Source organism: Austrofundulus limnaeus, unplaced genomic scaffold, assembly GCF_001266775.1.
Source record: "Austrofundulus limnaeus strain Quisiro unplaced genomic scaffold, Austrofundulus_limnaeus-1.0 Scaffold1692, whole genome shotgun sequence".
Classification (NCBI taxonomy): Eukaryota; Metazoa; Chordata; class Actinopteri; order Cyprinodontiformes; family Rivulidae; genus Austrofundulus; species Austrofundulus limnaeus.
In genome coordinates this window covers 26550-40124 of record NW_013954094.1, presented here as the reverse complement: position 1 = coordinate 40124, position 13575 = coordinate 26550, and the positions used below count along the sequence as shown (strand labels likewise).

The 13575-nt window shown below is 39.3% G+C and overlaps 1 protein-coding gene across 1 annotated transcript in view; it reads right to left on the bottom strand.

The window, feature by feature from the left end:
- Window positions 1-5516: 5516 nt before the first annotated feature.
- Window positions 5517-13575, bottom strand: part of brip1 (BRCA1 interacting helicase 1) — a gene marked incomplete at its 5' end in the record, with an annotated part of 33827 nt that continues 25768 nt past the window's right edge. Inside the window, 4 exon segments of the mRNA XM_014033311.1 lie at window positions 5517-6637; window positions 12623-12883; window positions 13026-13108; window positions 13188-13300. Coding sequence (XP_013888765.1) covers window positions 6027-6637; window positions 12623-12883; window positions 13026-13108; window positions 13188-13300 — 1068 coding nt within the window.

Below are 13575 nucleotides of genomic sequence, written 5' to 3'. Positions count from 1 at the left end.
CACCATATACAGTAAGGATATGTTTCCTGCCTCAGATACTTGGAAGTGTCCATTCATTCATGAAAATTACAGCGAAAACTAAAAAGAACTTTACGCGTTCAGAGATTGAAGTCCGTCTGTCAGAGATCCAGAAAAGAAAATCTGTCATTTTTAGCAGGTCAGCTGTGGAATAAAAAGAGCTGCTAAAAGTATAAACAACTGTGTTAAATCATTTTCATTTATTCAGAAGCCGCAACGCTGTTTTCATACAAATTTTCTTTAGTTTTTGAGGATTTTTTCAAAGAACTATCCTAACAGTGGCATTTTTAACTTTTCTTTTAATGAACAGTCTCTTACTGGTTGTATCAGACTTAATTCAATTTGCATATATCTGTCAAAAGATTTGCTTCCTGTAAAATACTGACTTCAATTTAAATTTTAATGCATTTGGTTGTTTGGTTGAACAAAAGCCTGAATTTTCTAAATGGTAAAAAAAACACTTTATTGTGAGGCCCATTAAGTGTTTTTAACACACATCCTCTGGCCTCTCCAGGTTGTGATTATGTTAACGAGTGGATTATAAGGAGAAAAGTCTGAGCAAAGCAAGGTTTTAATGGACCATTTTTCTTCTGTTCAGCACAGATCACATAGTGGTGAAGTTTGACTTAATGAGATGGATCACATCAGTGTAATCATCCTTTATGTCATTGTTCATTCTCTTTGATGATGCTTGTTTAGCATCAACTTCATTAGATCAAACCTACTCCTCAGACTTAAAACTAACATTTAAATGGATGATTAGAGAACATTTTATACATCTACACCACAAACGTTCATCGAAGAAATGATGAGGAAAAGATTAAAGTTATGAATGGATACAAAAGTGAAAAAATATCCAGGAACTTCAAATATGTAAAGTGCACGACTCAAACATGATCCAATGAAGAGTTTCAGTTTAGCAAAAAAGCTGTAAACACTAAATTCCACACTAGCTGCGTTTCCATTGACCATGAAAAGGCGCAAATTAGAATTTCGAAAATAAATTTGCTCAATGGAAACATGTCAATTTAAAAAAAATTTTTACGACTAAATGTTTTTGCACTAGGATGAGGTGGTTTTTCAGCCATATTGAAATTGGTGTTTTTCGCAAAACTGCAATGGAAACACTTTTTTCGCATCACAGGAGTCACGTGATCAACAACCGGCTGTTTCTACTGGTGAAAAAGACGATGATGAAGAAGATAACAGGAAGTAGAAATAGTAGTAATATCACAGAAGTAGTATAAAGTAGTAAACTCACTGACTACAATTTCCCAAAAACACAGCATACGTAGCCGCGCCCAAGTAGGGACTTGTCTCTGGAAAGCCTCGATAAAAGACGACGACGTCTCCTCTGATGATGAGCGCTAGTGTCGTGGTAGCAACATGCTATGTGTTTACATCCATCGCCGCCATGTTTGTAATGACTTATCATGAGAACAAACGTATTCACGCGTGACTTTAATAGCATTTCTTACTTAATGGAAACACCGCAGTTGTGAAACTGTGTTTTTTCGACATTAACAGAATATCGACAAAGTTTTGCGTACATTTGCAGTGGAAACGCAGCTAGTGACTTTTTCTTCATTTTGTTTGTATATCCATGTCAACACAAACATCTCAGGGTACAAACAACAACCAATCTAAAGAAGCAGCAGATTGTGCTGAATCACTTCATCAGTCTCTCATCCTAAGCAACACATTGGTGACAGTGGAGAGGAAAAACTCCTTTTAACAGGAAGAAACCTCCAGCAGAACCAGGACAAGAACCAGGGACAGGTAGCTATCTGCCTCGACCGGCTGAGTTTGGAGGACACAGACACACAGAATGGTTTTTACATCAGTGTCAGGCTGAAGTTTTAATGCATTCAATCTTTGATACAAACACATTAAAACATGTCATTTCTATATGTAAAGCACCACAACAAAAGTAGGAACAAGTCGCTGAAGCTGAGAAAAAGCAGAACCATAAATTTCTGAGAAAAGAGCGATTTTTGTTTTTGCCAAATATACTAGTTGAAGTTCAGAAGAATCCACCCCATGCTTTAAGTAGTACTTTCTGAGGTTTTAAAATGGTAAACTTTGTGTTTGAATTCAGCCTGGGCACACAGCTGATTAACATGCCAGCTTTGTTTGGCTGTTCTTGTGTCTGTTCACACACCTTTGTTATGGGTTTTGGCCAGTAAAGGCTGGTCACACTACAAGATTTTAAACCAGATTTTCACTGACTGATGAGTCCACATGAGGACAAAAAATCATGGATTTACCAGGTTTGGTCCTACAGTGTGTGGTYTACAGCCACACGGCAAGAGACAACACACCACACATGAAAAGATATTTCATTCATGAACATTCGGATGTCAGATATWAAATCACGCGAGACTTCCTGAAATCTCGCGGGAATTCATATGTCCAAGGAAAAATCTCACGTGACCTCCAGAGAGACATGAGTTCAGAGTAAATAAATATCTACAACAAGGAAGAAACAATGTTGATCGTTTGTGGACTATTTTTACCAGAGGAAAAACAATTCCAGGACTTTTAACTATGTGGATATATAACGTTTAACTATGTGGAAGTATATATTCCACATGCTAATTCATAGTTTTGATGCCTTCAGTGTGAATGTACAATTTTCATTGTCATGAAAAAAAAAAGAAAACTTTTTGAATGAGAAGTTGTGTCTAAACTTTTGGTCGGTACTTTACCTTTCATAGTTCCAGAGATGCACAGTGCTGAGCACCTGGGAAACCCCTCCCGCTGCAGCATTCGTAGGGTTTCTTCCCACGCCAGTCTTCAATGCAGAAAAACAAAAAATGCTTGCCTATCCAGTTTACATGTGTTTTGTCGTCTTGGAGAAGGTGTTCGACCATGTCCCTTAGGTACACTGTGGCGGTGCTCTGTGAGTATGGGATTGTTGGGTCATTGTTACGGGCCATTCAGTCCCTATACAAGCAGTGCAAGAGTTTGGTCTCATTGCTGGTAGTAAGTCGGACCCCTTTAGGGTGGGAGTTGGACTCAGCCAGAGCTGTTGCACATTTTCACAGGTTCTGTTCATTCATTCTTTTGGACAGAATTTGTTGTTGCAGCCAGGGGACGAAGGCAGTCCAGTTCAGTGGCCTCAGGATTCCATCACTGCTATCTGCAGATGATGTGGTCCTGTTGGCATTGTGCCGTGGTCTTCAGCTTTCACTGGAGCGGTTCACAGCTGGGACGATGATCAGCACCTCCAAATCTGAGTCCATGGTCCTCAGTCAGAAAAGGGTGGATTGCTCTCTCTGGGTTGGGGATGAGGTTCTGCCTCAAGTGGACAAATTCAAATATCTTGGGCTTTTGTTCGAATGGCAAAACAATAGGGTGTGCAACTGACAAATGGATCAGTACGGCTTTCACTGTGTTGTTTACCAGCCGGTTTACGTTCCTACCCTCATATATGGTTGCGAACTTTGCACAGTGACCAAAAGAACAAGAGCACGGACACAGGTGATTGAAATGAGTTTTTTCCACAAGGGTAGCTGGACTCTCCATTAGAGATAGGGTGAAAAGATCAGATATCAAAGAGAGACAGAGTAGAGCCGCTGCTCCTCCACATCGAGAGGAGTCAGTTGAGGTGGCTCGGGCATCTGGTAAGGATGCCTCCTGGACATCTCAATCCTGAAATGCCTCCACAGATTTTAGAAATCACCAAATTGGATTTTCCATACATTTTCTGCATCTCCAAGATGCCCTGCTTCACCCTTACAATTCTACCTGTGCACACCCATCATGGCACAATTTTCTCAGGCCACATCAGGATTCAACTTGTCATGACAGCAAGACACCGCCATAAGCATCAGGTCTGTGCCTGGTTGTTTCCAAGACATTGTCACATTCATAAACATTGTCTAGGCTTGAGGTCAGAACGGCCAAATCACAATAGTGGCACAAGAGCCTCATGTCATGGATCCACTGCCACCAGGACCTTAACATACTGCCATCATAAAGACTAGGGGTGTAGGAAAATATCGTTACACCGACATATCGATATTTCATTTCCCGATACTGTATCGATTTTCTAAAGCCCTGTATCAAATTTTTAATTAAGGTTTAAAATGTTAACTTTCCTGCCAACGGTTCATTTTTTTGTTGTAGTTCAGCCTCTGACCACTAGTTGGCAGCAGAGAGCCAGCCATTTGGCTCCTCTACTCCTAAGGAGCCAGAGAGTAACGGTAGCATTAGCATGGTGAGTAAACATTAGCTTCATGCACCGATAGCTGAATATGAGCAGAAAAGATCAACACCCTCTGCCTTCTGAGCTGAGGTAAGGTTACSAACAATTACTTATTTGTCAGAATGTTTGTGTTTTAAGCCAAATTTAAGTGTCTCGTCCGGGGCGCTCTTTTTCCGACTGTAGTCAGCTGTCACATTACAGAAGGCTAGACAGGCATGCGTCTTAGCGCCTCGAGCTTATGGGGTGTTGTGCGAAATTCAGTTCCCCTGTGAAAATCTGTCCCCCCTGTGTCTGGAGGGCACACTGCAGCCAGAGAGGCAGATCCAACCATTTTCACAGAGTTTCTGATGAATTTCTCAGTAAAAGGACTCACATAATCTTGTCAAGGTAACTTTCAGTTTAATAATCAGCTGCTGTTAAAAAAAAACTCTAAAATGAATAAATAAATAAAAACCTGGCCTTCTTTTAAAATCACAGAATGAGTCATCAGTCCTTTTCCAACTTTTTTCATGTTCTCTTTAGCCTCACTATTTATCAGACACCAAACACTGTCTTCCAACACGTTGTGTGTATTTATAATTTTTGTAATGCTGATACAAAATCCAAACATTTCAGTTGTTTAACATTATCTGTTCCTACTCTGTAACATGGGAACAAAATAATTTACATCCAAATCTTCAACTGTGTTAATTCCTCTCATCATAAACAACAAATCCTGAATATTTGGGAACATTTGTTATTTAATGGCCAATGTTACCTGGATGAAACCAAATATTTTTTAGGCTTGTAAGCTAGTTTGCACTGTTTCAATTACAGAAAACTAATTTTCTCACCGCATCTTTGATTAGCTGTAGACTAGGTCTCTGTCCAATCAGAGCCAGGTATTGCGTAGTTGGTGCTTTTAATCAGTTTTCAGTTCATTTAATTCAATCCAAGTCTATGGAACAGTCACAAAATGTCAACAAAATCACTCTGACCCTCTAAAATCGTTCAGAAAATCGAATCGTATTGAATCGTATCGTTCGCTGAATATCGTTATACATATCGTATCGTGAGCAGGATATCGAATATAGTATCGTATTGTGAGATTAGTGTATCGCTACAGCCCTAATAAAAACGATCCACCATAATCTCACTACAGAAGTATGGTACATCCTCAGAACCATCATGAGCATTTGAACAGTGAAGCACTTACTGTGTTCTGCCAAGACCCTGCAAAAATCCTTCATGTTCTGTCGACCGGGGTGAAAGAACAAAATTATCACAGAGATATTATTGTACAAAGAAATAACATAAACAAAACTGTAAGTTTTATTTTTATTGTGTCTTTCAATGTCAATGTATTGAGACAAAAGTATATGAACCCGCCGTCATCACTTGAATTTACAGAACAAAATCAATTTATAAGAAAATTAAAACGTAAAATAGTCCCCTCTTTAGGTTAAATCAAGCGTGATGCATGTTGTCAGCCGTTAGCTACAGACACATCATTAAACTGAACTGATTACATAAATAATGTCTGTGGAYCACAGATGAGCTCCTGCTTTGGAACCTAATGATTAGAAGGCAGAAAAATTTGTTTGTGCAGATATTTTATTGTCGTTTGTTAGTTATGCTTTTTTTTAAACTAAGAAAGGCTTTCATAAGCTGAGCTGTCACACTTCATCAGAAGCTGACCTGAGATGGCTGAATGTGTTGGGTATTATGGTGTCAGCTAATTGCCTGAGGCAGTTGTGACATTCTTACTTCACAGCTCGACACATGAAAAAAGGCAAAATAATAATAATAAACACAAATATTAACCTGATAGAAATTCTAACTGCATGTGTCTAGTTTGATTGCTGAGTTTTGTGGTTACCTGTCTGAGTGAGGGGGGGGCTCTCTTCCTGGACCTGGACAGCCTGTGAGATCTGCTGCTGCTCTGTCTGCTTTGGGTCTCATAGCCCTCTCCTTCCTCACTTTGTTTCTGTTCTCTCATGTCCTTGATCGGTTCTTGTGACACACAATCCTGTCTTTCCACAGCGGAGGCTGACGGCGGGGGTGGGGTGGGAGTTGGCTCAGAATTCTTTTTTTGTGGGCTACCTTCATCTTCTTCACCCTCAAAAAGCTCTGGAGTAAAGAAAATAGTCTTATCCTCATCATCAGATTTGGGTGTTTCACTCTCACAGCTGAGGGGGGTTGTGGTGGGGTCTGCTCTGGTTTCACTGGAGCAGTTTTCAGTCCTCTGCTCAGGATTCACTGATGGCGAGGACATTTGGATTGTCTCTGACGGGCAGGAATCACTTGGTGTTTTTTCTTTAAATATTGGCTTCTTGAAGTTGGTGCTTACGGGGCTGCAGGTGAAGATGCTAAACAGAGGCTTGGCGGCTCCTCGTTCACCAGGAGCAAACTGCAGCGTCTCCAATGGTTCTGCATAAAGAAAAAGCAGACTTTTAACACTTGGAATCAGTTCACAGTAGGGCTGTGTATTGGCAAGAATTTGGCGATACGATACATATCATGACAGAGGGGTCACGATACGATTTATTGCGATACTGTAAGCAAGACGATTTATTGGGATGTTTTTGTCCAAAAATTCTATTAAATAAAAACCTCTTACCGAAAAAAAAAGAAAAACCAACATTTACTCTCTCAGAAAATTCTAATATTACATAGACATACTTTTGATACATTTAGCTGTGTTCTGCTTTGTATGTGTTTTATTTTATTTGTTTCATATTTCATCCATGTTTTCAATTATTAGACTAAATTTGCCAGTAAATAGTTTGAAAATATATTTTTGCAGCTTTCAGTTAAAATAAACAGTAAATAAATGGAGAAACTAAACAACACAGTTAAACCGTTTTTGAAGCAAACACAGCAGGATAAACTTAAAGTATGTGGACTTTGATGTGATCATCAGCCGGACATCATTGAGAGCAACAAACAGTTTTATGTCACGGGGGGGAGTGCCGAGCTCGAGACGCTAGATGCATGCACTATATGCCTGCCTGCCTTCCGTAACGTAAATTGACTACAGTTGGAAAAAAGAGCACATGAGACACTTAATTTGTCTTAAAATACAGACATTCTGACAAATAAGTAACTGTTTGTAACCTTACCTCAGCTTAGAAGGCAGAGGGTGTCGGTCTTTTCTGCTCAGATTCAGCTATCGGAGTATGAAGCTAATGTTTACTCACAATGCTAATGCTACACTTACTCTCTGGCGCTCAAGAGGTAGCTGCTGCCAACTAGTGGTCAGAGGCTGAACTACAACATAAAAATGAATGGCTGGCAGGAAGGCTGACATTTTAAACCTTAATAAAAAATCGATACAGGGCTTTAGAATATCGATACAGTWTCGGGAAATGAAATATTACGATATTTCAGTGTATTGATATTTTCTTACACCCCTAGTTCACAGCATAAAATGTTCTCCTTTAACTAGAAACTAACCGACAGAGAGCTGTGACTGCCAGGGGTAAATAAGGATGTAAACGCAGGCGTACGCTCAATATAACCCAAACAAAGGTCAAGGGGATTTAATTAAAAGCAACAGTCAAACATCTGCTCATCAACTTGCTCCAGTGCCACTCAGGCACGCAAAAGACCTTACAGTAATGAGGCAAGCCACTCAACTGATCCCATGGCCCAGTACCCCCGACTCCAGGGGGAGGGAGGAGGGCGGCTGCCTTTTCACCACTTCATCCACCACAGTGAACTCAACCAGGCTCAGCCTCATGGTGACCCCACACACAAAGGCTGCTCACCAAGACGATGTGCAAACACGTCACCTTAAACAGTTTTCTGGTGCTAATGTCACGCTCCTATGAACCCGAGTGCAAAAATTAATTATGAAGAATGAAAACTGTTTCTGTATGAGGTTTGGAGCGGCGTATGGTTCCTTTTAATCTAAATACAGCAGAAATGATTCAGTCCTGAGGCTCCACTGTCATTCAAAAACTGCTACAAACACATCAGACAAGCTTAATGTTGCATTACAGACAGCATTTATTTAATGCTGACACAACTCCCCTGACCTTTACCTGAAACTTAATCTCTAACCTGAGAACCTGTTTCAACACATGCTGCATTACAACCAACGTGTGGAACAATGCTATGGCTTCGCTTAATCCTCCATAGTGAAGAGGGTGTACCTCTACTTTCACTGGATTTGAGCTTCAAGTTTCTCTTCAAAGCAGGAAGTAAAGAATCTTTTTACCATCTTCTACATAAAATACTGTAGAAACATGCAAATTTACATGAGTGACATGCAGACAGTAGCTGCGTTTCCACTGACCATGAAAATGCGCAAATTAGAATTTCGAAAATAAATTTGCTCAATGGAAACACGTCACTTTCGAAAAGAATTACGTTTTTCGACAAAATGTTTTTGCGCTAGGATGAGGTGGTTTTTCAGCCGTATCGAAATTGGTGTTTTTCACAAAACTGCAATGGAAACTTTTTTCACATCACGGGAGTCACGTGATCAACAACCGGCTGTTTCTACTGGTGAAAAGGACGATGATGAAGAAGATAACAGGAAGTAGAAGTAGTAGTAATATCACAGAAGTAGTATAAAATAGTAAACTCACCGACTACAATTTCCCAAAAACACAGCATACGTAGCCGCTCCCAAGTAGGGACTTGTCTCTGGAAAGCCTCGATAAAAGACGCCGACGTCTCCTCTGATGATGAGCGTTAGTGTCATGGTAGCAACATGCTATGTGTTTACATCCATCGCTGCCATGTTTGTAATGACTTTTCATGAGAACAAACGTATTCACGCGTGACTTTAATAGCATTTCTTACTTGATGGAAACACAGCAGTTGTGAAACTGTGTTTTTGACATTAACAGAATATCGACAAAGTTTTGCGCACATTTGCAATGGAAACGCAGCTGCTTCTGCTGCTAACAGTTTAATTACTGTATATTTTGCWGTTATTGTTTGAGGTGTTGCTTCTGCTGTGTTTTTCTCTCTGCCTCTCCCAGGAACAGCTCTGTCAGGGCTGAACCACTGGCAGCAGCCTGTACTGATCTTGATTCTCTTCGGTGGCGTTTTATGCTACATCCAACACCGTAGAGTCACGAGGTCGCAGGACGTTTGTTTTCACACAAACCTTTCATAGTCCATGAGACACATGACGCAGAGCTCCTGGGAAGCCCCTCCCATTGCATTACACGCCCCTAAAGTCACCACGTTTACTTGTATTAATTTAATACACTGCAAAAACTGTCCTCTAAGTTCTAAAATCTTACATCCAGACAAAATAATAATAATTTTTTTTAAAATCTTTTCAATTTTGTTTTGGGACTGATTTACTAAAGAACAAAATGTGTCAGATTAATAATCTTGTTAGCAGAACACATAAGATCATTTATCTTGTTAGCCTGGAAATTTGACTCAAATTAAAAGAAAATAATCTGCCAATGGAGTAAGACAATTCACTTGATACGATTCGTGAAATGAGAAAACTTTGAGTCAAATTAAGTGATTTCAAGAACCTTACCAAGTGAAATGGCAGATTTTCTCAATTAATTTGAGTCAAATTTCCAGGCTAACAAGATTATTAATCCGACACATTCTGTTCTTGTTTAGTAAATCAGTCTGAAAACAAGATCAAAAAACTTTTCGTCTGGATGTAAGATTTTAAAAAGTGTAGTTGTGCTTCTACAGAAGTCGATCAAAGACCTCAGAGAACAATTCAATATGAATGCAGCTCATATAAAACACCATCACTACTGCGACGCCACCCTAAAGTATTTCTACAGATTTATCAAGATGTATGTTTACAACTTACAACAATAAATGTTTTCAGTGATGATGCACACACGTTTAAAAATGTGTACATTTCTAAAACAAGTACAGTGCAGCCTCTCTGGAACACTAAACACAAAGTTTAGGATAATTAGGCTTTTTTTAAAGAAATGTTCCAGAATGCAATACTTTTGAGAATAATGGGTGAATATGTTTATTTTTCCATCACATTTTAAATAGACAAACTTTCACAACTTTATTTTGTTTTATTTCTTAAACAGGACAACTGCAATAACTACAGCTCTTCTCCTCACTGCTAGTCTGCTCTGCAGATACGTCTGATGGYCTGCAGCAGAGTTTCTAACATCACGCTGCTTAAACGTGACGAAAATGTTTCCAAAGCCTGGAAGAGTCGAATGCACGGGAGAACTTCAAGCTAGCTGACAATAAAAAGTTGTTTCAGCTTTCTTCAACGTTTCCTTGGTGTTCGGCATCAGAAGTCTGTCCACTTCAGACTTGGAAATGGTAATTCATGCTTTCATTTCTACCTGCTTAGACTATTGTAATAGCTTGTTCACCTGCCTAAACCAGAAACAGTTAACTCGCCTTCAGCTTGTCCAAAACTCGGCAGCAAGACTCCTAACTCGAACCTCCAAATTCACCCACATCTCCCCGATCCTAGCAGAACTTCACTGGCTTCTGGTTCAGTTCAGAATCCGGTTCAAAATCCTGGTCCTCACCTTCAGAGCTCTTCATGGCCAAGCACCTGAATACATTATAAGTCTCATTTCACCTTACAACCCCAGACGAGACCTCCACTCACAGGATCAACATCTCCTTATGGTTCCCCTCACTCACTTTAAGACCCACGGTGACCGGTCCTTCTCCTCTGTGGCCCCCAGGCTCAGGAATGAACTCCCTTTTAATCTGTGCTCCCTTGATAACATTGACTCTTTCAAGAAACACCTAAAACTCAATTTTTCTCTCAAACATTTAGCTAAACATTTCACCATTACTGCCAGCCTACCTCCATTGTGAATGCTTCGCTAATCTTTGTTTTCTTTATTATTGAACTTACGCCATATTTTCTCTCCTGCATTCATTATGTTTTTGTGTATTATTGTATATTTTGACCTGCATTGACCTTGTGTTTGATTTATAATTTTTGAAATTAATTTCTTGATTTGATGTTTCAATTTTTCGTTGCTTATGTTAAACTATGTTTTTCTGTTTTATTTTATTCTTTTCACCATTTTTATACTGTTGAATGTACAGCACCTTGTGAATATATTTCTGTGAAAGGCGTTTTATAAATAAAGCTTTACTTAAAGTCCCACAGAGTTACTAATGAGAAGTCACATAAATAAACACAAAGATTTTTCAGCTGCTGAATCCATTCATGGTCTGTCTAATGGATGTTTGAGGACACTTTTAGACTAGAATCTGGGTTTTTTCTTCAGATGTTCACACAAGCATACAACACTCATGGTTTCAGATCCCCCCCCCACTAAACTCACTCACCCCTTCGGCTAATAAATAAGCTCTATGCTGAGGTTTTTTTATAAACACCGTAGTGTGTCACACTGTTGATAGAATATGATGTTTTGTTGTTTTTTTGCCCTCATCTTCCCTTGTGTGGTTTTTAGTTTTTCTGTTGTTAAAGTAACACAACTGCTTGCTGCATGATCTGTTTCACCTGTTCCCCCATGTTTGTCTTGTATGTCTTCTTGAATGGGTGTTTTTAACTGGCCCCTCCCCCTTCCCTGCATGTACAGCACCTTGTGAATTTATTTCTGTGAAAGGCGCTATATAAATAAAACTTTACTTTACTTTTGATTTATTAACATAATTTTCTGTTCCCCACCAGGTTCACTGTGTTTTCTTTTTAACATTTGTTGTTTTAAGCAGACATATTTCAGTAAAATTCTCTGTGTTTTTGTCTGTTGTAGCAGGAGAAACATCCTGATGGCTGGAAGTTTGTTGTACTGATGAGGTGAAGCTGTGGTACAACACATCCTGATACAACACCTGATCTGTGTCTGTTCATCTGCCTGCTTAATGCAGGCCATTATCCAGATATTAACTAAATAAATAATACCAGTTCTGCARATATATTACACATGCATTAAATACATGTGCAATATGAAACCTGTAGTTCAAAGAACAGATTTTATATTTGTTTCTCACCTCTTCCTGAAGGCAAAACCATGTGACTAAATCCCACCAAAAGAAGGGTTTCTCACCTCAGTTTGATGCAGTTCTAATACTACATACAGAATATTGAGTTTTTTTTATACATAAACAACCAGAGCTTCATTTTATTTAGTTGTCTTGTTGAAGTTAAAATTTGAAACTTATGTTTCGGACTCTAATTTAGTTTCATTTTATCTTATGCAAAACTGCAGAGGACAAAGTTGACTGTAAAAAAATTGTTTTCAGATCAGATTTTTTTTATTAGTTGTTTAGATTAAAAAATAATTATTCAATAGACTAATAAGCCAGATTTAAGAGACTTTTTCTGTAATGTAAAACCTGGCAGTATATTTATATTATTATTAGAGTTTCACTCCAGTTGTCTTTAGACAAGCACAGACAAACTGTCTTTTTGTGAAGATACAGCAACGACAGATGTGACTCTTGCAGTTCTTTCCTCACCTGCTTCTTTACCCTGGTCAGTTTTCAGTTGTGTACTTGTGTCCTGCTGGGCTTTAGCTGTTTTGTCACATGAGCTGCCTGACTCTGGACMTTCAGGCAGACTTTGGCTCCTGGTTAATAAGCCAACAGAGCCGAGGGTCTGGGTGTCAGCACAGGCCCCCTCCACTTTCTGCTGCCTCTCAGAGAATGCTACCAGAGACTGCATGGCGTTACTGAAGGTTCTGTGATGCTGGACAAGTTGACGGACCCATTTGGACAAACCTAAGATGACAAAAACACAAACAGCAGGCGTTAGGGCAAGTGAAGCTCTGACGGTGGATAACTACTGCCATCTAGTGTTCAAAATGAGAGGCTGTGCAGGTTGGAAGATAAACTCAGCTCAACGCAAAACAAAATTCAGCACCTGTGATGTACTTGTTGGGATTGTTCCCATACCGGTCATCCACAAGGATTAAGGCACCCCAGTCATTCCTGTGGCGGATGCACCTGTGTAACAGAAAGTAAAGGTAAGCACAAAAGGAGATCTTTTAAGATAGAGTGGAGTGGGATTATTGTGTAGATTTACCTGCCCAGGGCCTGGTTGAGAGCTCGGTAGGCCTGAATCTCGTACCAGCGATGGCCAGAAAGAAGCCCTCTGGACCTGCAGTGCTGGTCGTTGTACTTCATCTTCAGTTCCACCTAAAAACAGCAGACAGAAACCTTCTTAAGTCATCGTGTTGAGATTTACTAGGGCTGCAACGATACGGAAATTTTTATTTTATTTTTTTATTCATTTCATAAAAAAATAAAAATTTTATACATAATAAAGAAAAAAAATCACACTTGAAATGAAAGGAGGCAGAAAGAAGAAGAAAAAGTCTTATAATATCTGCTCCTTTTTCCAAAATTAATTTCAAACAATAATCAAAAAATAAAACAATTCCTTTTCAAACAACTTTTGATATACATTATAC